Source organism: Calliopsis andreniformis, unplaced genomic scaffold, assembly GCF_051401765.1.
Source record: "Calliopsis andreniformis isolate RMS-2024a unplaced genomic scaffold, iyCalAndr_principal scaffold0328, whole genome shotgun sequence".
In the NCBI taxonomy this organism is placed as follows: Eukaryota; Metazoa; Arthropoda; class Insecta; order Hymenoptera; family Andrenidae; genus Calliopsis; species Calliopsis andreniformis.
Window position 1 is genome coordinate 208419 of NW_027480737.1, and position 7235 is coordinate 215653.

Genomic DNA, 7235 nt, shown 5'->3' on the forward strand with positions numbered 1-7235 from the left:
GTTGGGAATCTTTGGTATAGCTAGATTTACACTCTTGCTTACCGCCGCGGTTCCGCCGCTATCTCTCTTTTTCAGACGCCAACGTCGCTAAGGGGAGCCGGCGTCACCACCAGCCAAGGCCCTCCGATCCGCCGCCGTCCATTCGAGCCGACGAGGACCGGAGCCAGCGCCCAGCCCCAGAAAACAGATTTTAATAAACGTCGTTTCCAAGCCCTTTTCAGGGCCGACAAAATATAAAACTCGTGTCTTCGTTTTCTTTCGTATCCCCTCAATCTCACCTCATCCGGACCTCCGTTGGATCCCTTATTTTAAGCGATTCCAACATAAGGTCCTTCGAGCCGGATCGAAAGGTTGAGAAAGGGTGAAAGAAACGTTCACTTCAGGTTCACCTTCGAGCAGTGTTTACCTCTCGAAGTATATCACCATGTCGAACCCCACAAAGGAGCAGTTGACTCTTCCTGCCCTGGAGGTTGAGATGGAGGATATTCAGTCACGAATTCGGGGAATGACCCGACTCGTGACTAATCTGAAGAAAAAGGGGCGAAATAATTACACCGTCTCTCTCCTCAAGCAGAAGTTAGAGTATGTGACGGACGTTTGGAGGGACATCCAAGAGCGAGTTAAACAGTTCAAAAAGGAAGTCCCTGACAGCAAACGGAAGGTCATACCCTTCTTCAGCGAGAGTACGATGGATGATGCAGAAGATGCGTTCCATGAAGCTCAGAACTTCCTGATGACGGAATTGGACAGCCTCATACAGGAAAAGGAATCGGCTGGATTCGGTAACCCCGGGAATACCGCGGGTGCCGGAGCAACCGGCCAGCCTAGTACGCTTGAGCTTCCCAAGCAGAATTTACCGAGATTTAGCGGAGATCCGCGAAAGTGGTGTCACTTTGCGGATCTGTTCACCGCCAGCATAATCAAAGATCAACGGTTGTCAGATGCGCAACGTTTGCAATATCTGAACGGCTGCTTGGAAGGAGAGGCACTCGCATCGATTGCCACGCTTGAAATTGCGGATCGCAATTTCAAGCCGGCGTGGGATACCCTGACCGAACAATTCGGGAACCCACGTCGCATGGTGCTTCAGCTTCTCGCAACATTCACGAAGCTGAAGCCGATCAGGACGGGCGACATAGAAAGCCTGCAACAGGTCACCGTCGGCTGGAAACGAACGCTCGCCGCGCTCCAGAAGCTGGGGCGCAAGGTAGAGCATTACAGCGACGTGTTGGTCATCCTGATAAAATCTAAGTTGGACCAATCCCTAGAATGGGAATGGGAGGGCACGCAAAAGCTCAACCAAGAAATCCCCTCATTTAATGAGATGTTGGATTTTCTCAGGGAGCAAGAGCACAGACTGCACGTGCTGATCAACCCGGTACAAAAACAAGCGGTTGACCCCACGTCAAAACCTCGCATACGGCAACATAACGCCGTAGTCGAAAGCTCTCCCGGTCCAACCTTGGAGTGTACATTCTGCGGACTGACGCACGGAATTACAACGTGCAAAAAGTTCAAGCTGCTCACGCCTGAATTGCGCTTCCATTATATTAAAGCGAATCAGTCGTGTATAAACTGTCTCGCTTCGACTCACACAGTCGCGCGTTGCCCTAAGAACGCAGCGTGTACAAAGTGCAGTAAGAAGCATCACACTATTCTGCACTTTGACGCACCACAAGTCGGCACAGGCAATCGTCGGTCGACGAAAAAGCCACAGCAGGGCCAGCGGGAAGCGGGACGGAGTAACGTCTCCGCACGTGAGCCCGCGAATGTAAACACGAAATCTCGTGCTTCTACATCAAGCGCCGACGTGACGTCGCACTGTAGTGCGACGGAGAGCGGAACACCAGCTGTGTTTCTGGCGACGGCAAATGTGCGAGTCACAGGAAAGGGAGGCACGACGCGCATCGCGCGTGCACTCATAGACCAGGGCTCGGAAGCCTCCTTCATTTCCTCGAACTTCGCAAATGACTTGCGACTCGCGAGAAGGAAAACCCCAGCCACAGTTACGGGCTTGGGGGGCGGAAAAGCCCAGGATATAAAATATAGCGTGGATATCGAGTTCGGTTCGACACGTTGCACTGAGGAGGCGTTCCGCACCAGTGCATACGTGGTGTCCCGAATCACCTCGTATGCCCCGCCGTCGGTTCACGTGCCGGAATACACCGCGTTGCGTGAACTGACACTCGCGGATCCTGACCCCGCTTCAGACCGCCCAATAGAGGTGCTGATCGGAGCTGGGACATATGCGAGTATCATTCGACCAGGGCTTCGGCGATTCGGTAAGCGAGGGCCGATCGCGCAGGAAACAGCTTTAGGCTGGATACTGTCAGGCCCGGTCGACGCAGCCACCTCTTCCCCAAACTCCGTGAGGACGCTGCATTGCACCGTCCTCGAATCGCTCGACAAAGCGATACGAAGGTTCTGGGAGATAGAGGAGATTCCCTCGAAATTGGTGAATACCAAGGCCGAGGACGAATGCGAAGAATACTTCGCAAAAACCGTCGCGCGAGACGCGACGGGACGATTCATCGTTCGGTTGCCCTTCAACCACGAAAACCCGGACGAGCTGTTGGGAGAATCTCTTCCAATAGCTCTCTCCGCGTTGACTAGGTTAAGGAAAAAACTGGACCTGGATCCAACCCTCATGAGGGAATACAGTGAGTTTCTCACTGAATATGAGTCGTTGAGTCATATGACTCGCCTAGAGTTCCTCGACAAGACACGACTCTACATTCCACATAGAGCGGTTGTTCGAACGGAAAGCGCTACGACGAAGCTGCGCGTCGTGTTTAACGCTTCCAGTAAAACAGCGGGCGGACGCTCGCTGAACGACATCCTCCACGTAGGACCGAAGCTACAGAACGATATCACCGCTGTATTAACGCGGTGGCGTCTGTATCAATACGTGCTAGTAGCAGATATCGAGAAAATGTTTCGACAAATTCTCGTAGCTGCAGAGGATCGTCGATTCCAATGCATCGTGTGGCGCACGCCAGAAACCGAACGAAACATAGCGTTCGAATTAAAAACCGTGACCTACGGTACGGCGTGTGCTCCATATTTATCGATGCGAACACTTCTCGAGCTGAAAAAACGGGACGGCGACCGATTCCCGCTCGCCGCTCCTATCCTCGAGAAGGACGTCTATGTTGACGACGTGTTTATGGGAGCTCCGGACAAACTATTGTTGGAGCAAATCCGTAAACAAACGTGCGAGCTCTTACAGCAAGGTGGATTTAACCTTCGTAAGTGGGCTGGAAATTCGCCAGATTTATTAGGCAATATTTCACATAGCTCGCACTCCCACGCAGTCGACCTTGATTTGTTCGACAATTCCGAATTAAAGGTACTCGGTCTGCGATGGATTCCATCGGGAGATTTTTTCTACTTCAATCTGCAACGTTTCCAACCGTCTGCAACACCGATCACAAAGCGTACTTTGTTTTCGGAAATTGCAAAATTATACGACCCTCTCGGCTGGCTTTCGCCAGTCGTGATTCGCGCGAAAACTTTAATGCAGTCCCAATGGCTGGAAAAAATCCAGTGGGACGAGCAAGTTTCCGCGGAAACGCTCAAAATGTGGAACACATTTTGTGCGGATTGGAGCAGATTGAACAGGTGGAAACTTCCCCGATGGATCCGATATGGAGCCGACACGACTTCTGTGTAACTGCACGGATTTTGTGACGCATCGCTCGCAGCCTATTCGGCTGTCACTTATTTAAGAGTGACGACGATAGACAACGGTGTGTTTACATCGCTGTTGATGGCAAAAACGCGAGTGGCTCCAATAAAAACACAGTCGATCCCAGTTCTTGAATTGAACGGGGCCGTACTGCTAGCCGAGCTAATCTTGCACGTGAGAGACTCGCTTGCAATGAAAATAGATCGAGTAGTCTGTTGGACAGACTCAACTATCGCTCTAGCTTGGCTGAAAAAACACCCATCGACCTGGAAGGTTATAGTGGCCAACCGAGTGTCGAAGATCCAAACGGCCCTCCCGAACGCGGAATGGCGTTACGTGCCGACCCGTTCGAACCCCGCGGATTTAAATTCGCGCGGGATCGACGCGGCAGAATTTCTGCAGTCGAACCTATGGACGTTTGGACCGACTTGGCTGAGCGAAGCGGAAGCGCAATGGCCCGCCATACCAGCTTCCGTTGAGACCGATGAAAGCAAGCGCGTAGCGCATGCACACGTAGCAACTCCGAAGCCGGAATGGGATTTTCTATTCCGCTTTCAATCATGGAGAAAACTGTTACGTGTAACGGCGTACTGTCTTCGTTGGCGAAGACCGTCGCGCAACAATCAAAGGTCAAACGCCGGTCAAGTAATCGAGGCGGCAGAAATGCGTAACGCAGCTGAGCGCCTCGCACGCCATATACAGGGCTCGCATTTCGCAGAGGAATACCGATGCTTAAAAAATCATCGCAGTATCCCTGTGAAATCTCCCTTAAAAAGTCTCAACCCGTTCCTCGACGATAAGGACGTCCTGCGAGTCGGTGGAAGACTGGAGAATGCGACACTTGCATGGGAAACCAAGCACCCGATAATACTGCCTAAGCATTATGTTTCGACATTAATAATTAGGCAGTGCCACGTAGATACGGTGCATGGGGGCTTGCAGTTGACCTTGCACACTGTCAGGCAAAACTATTGGATCCTCGGTTGTCGAAATGCAGCGAAAACCGTGGTCAACAAATGCATGCGATGCGTAAGGTGGCGAGGCAACACGTCCACGCAAATAATGCAGCATCTGACCCCGGAGCGCTGCCGCCCGTCAAGAGCATTCGACAATTGCGGAGTGGATTACGCGGGACCTTACCGTGTCCGCGACTCCGCGGGCCGAGGCAAAACAGCTCACAAAGCGTACATCGCGGTGTTTGTTTGTTACGCTACGAGGGCTGTCCATATCGAACTCGTCCATGACTACACGACGAGCGCGTTCTTAGCCGCACTCGATCGGTTTGTTGCACGACGAGGAATCCCGTCCTGCATTTTCAGTGACAATGGAACCAATTTCGTCGGTGCCGATCGAGAATTACAACAGCACTGTCGTGCAGTATTTTCTGCAACGGACACGCATAATAAATGCGGTGCTATGGGCATTCAGTGGCGGTTTAATCCACCCAGTGCCCCACACTTCGGTGGAATGCAGGAGGCCGGCGTGAAATCGGTGAAACACCATTTGAAACGCACGTTGGGAGAGTTCACACCAACGGGAGAGGAAATGCAGACGTTGCTCTGCAAGATCGAAGCGAGTCTTAACTCGCGACCGATCGCTCCCCTGAGTGACGACCCAGACGACTATGCGTCTCTTACGCCCGGTCATTTCCTGACAGGTGGACCACTAAATGCGATTCCGCTGCAGTCCGTGGAAAGTGAAAAACTCTCGCGATTGTCGCGTTGGAGAGCGATTCAAAAATTCCACGAGCAACTGTGGAGGCATTGGACGCGCGATTATCTCACGCACCTCCAAAATCGCTACAAGTGGCGCACCACCCAACTGCAACTGCAACCAGGAGATCTGGTGCTAGTGCAGAATCCTCTTCTTCCCCCCAACCAGTGGGAGATGGGAAGAATTGAGGAGGTGTTCCCGGGGAAAGACGGAAATGTACGTGTGGTAAAAGTACGTACCGCAAAGTCAACTTACACACGCCCCATCACAAGGATGTGTAGGTTACCCGTGGATGAGCCCGCTACGACGACCGGCGCCGAGGTCGAGCGGGCAAAATAAACACCTGTAAAGAATTTTCGGAAAAAACCAGGGAGACACCAAGGTGAGACCGATTGTTCTAGAAGAAAATCGAACGATCGGGACCCCCTCTTCCTTGACCCCCAATCCCCTTGGGAGGGGAGACGAAGTATTTCCGTCTCTATCTCTCCAAGGGAAAAAGCGCCCCCGCGAAATCGCGGGCGCTACCGAAATCGGTTGTGAGCGTCGCGCCGGCCGAGTCAGTAGAAATCAAGCAATGGAAAGCGACACACAAAATACGCAGAACCAAATCTCGGCGACCTTTGATCGCTGCTTGAAGATCGGGGAGCAGGCTCTCCAGCAAGAGACGCGTACACCCTCGCCACTGGAGAAGTCGCACCAGGAAGCAGTACAAGAAACCACTCAAGAGGAGTGGACAATAACCATCGGCCCACCAAGAATGGGCCCAGTACAGCTCAGGGTGCCGGAGCACATTCCGCGCACCACGCGGCGGTATCGCTGCACCGTCCCAGGAGGGCGGTACGCCCTCAGATGGGACCGGGAGCAGCGATTAACATCACTGCTTTGGCGGCCGGCGGTGGACCCCCCAACGCCGAGAGGCCAAGAAAAGAGTACCGCCCCCGCGGCTGCAGCGAGCCAAGCGGGCGGGAGGACGCCCAACAGGCCCCGACCAAGGACGAGGGAGGATAACCGTCAACAGGCACAAGCACCGACGACCTCCAGGGCCTTGGTGGCGGCTAGGCCCTCCCCGACTGCCAGCCGCACCCGGCGACCACCCCGGCCTCAAGGACCGACGTTGGAGGAGCTGACGCGCGCAGCAGTCGGCATCGCGGTGGAAACCTCGATGCGGCTGCTGCAGCAACAGCAGCAGCTACACCCGCAGCAGAGCGCGTCTCCACCAGCGCATAAGTAAGTTCAATTGAATTTATATCTTGGTTGAATTTACGACAACGCTGCGAGTGAGTTCACTTCAATTGAACTTCACTTGCAGCACCTCTCTCTCTCATTCGCGAAGAAAGTATTAGTCTTTCGAGCCTCGCGTTACGAAGTGCATACGACGGAACATTACCGATTCTCTGTTGCACGGACCGTGCAAGGGGGGCGGTATGTTTAAAAAGCGGTTATTTAACGGGCATTTGGCTCGTCCGTGAGATTCGTAATTTGTTGGTATACGTGACCGACCGAAGGTGGCCTTCGGTTGGAGCATACGTTGTCCTAGAAGCAAAACACGATCAGCTGTCGTATGACTTGTTTTTGTCGTCAAAATCGAAGTTCAAACAAAGTAAGCGTTGTCGAGCAACGGTTTTGAACTCCAGGCTCGATGTCGAGTGGGGACATCGGAGCCTGAAGGAGAGAGAGAGTACATCGTACTACATTAGCGCGGCTCTCGGCCCAGTCGTCTTACGACAATCAAGCTTGACGCAGTCAGTGCGACCGTACGTCAAGCGCCTCTCAGCTCGCCAGTTTTCAGATTTCAAGTAGTTTGGTTACCAGACACTTGAAATCTCACTAGCTC

At 53.1% G+C, this 7235-nt stretch overlaps 2 protein-coding genes across 2 annotated transcripts; both read left to right on the plus strand.

Moving 5' to 3' along the window:
• The first annotated feature begins 424 nt into the window (after positions 1 to 424).
• On the plus strand, positions 425 to 3673 carry LOC143187812 (uncharacterized). The gene has a single exon (XM_076392014.1). It carries the CDS (start codon positions 425 to 427, stop codon positions 3671 to 3673), a length of 3249 nt encoding a protein of 1082 aa, XP_076248129.1.
• A 96-nt stretch (positions 3674 to 3769) lies between these two features.
• Positions 3770 to 5740, plus strand: LOC143187813 (uncharacterized). Its single transcript, XM_076392015.1, has one exon. The coding sequence runs from the start codon at positions 3770 to 3772 to the stop codon at positions 5738 to 5740; it is 1971 nt and encodes a 656-aa protein (XP_076248130.1).
• Positions 5741 to 7235: the final 1495 nt, after the last annotated feature.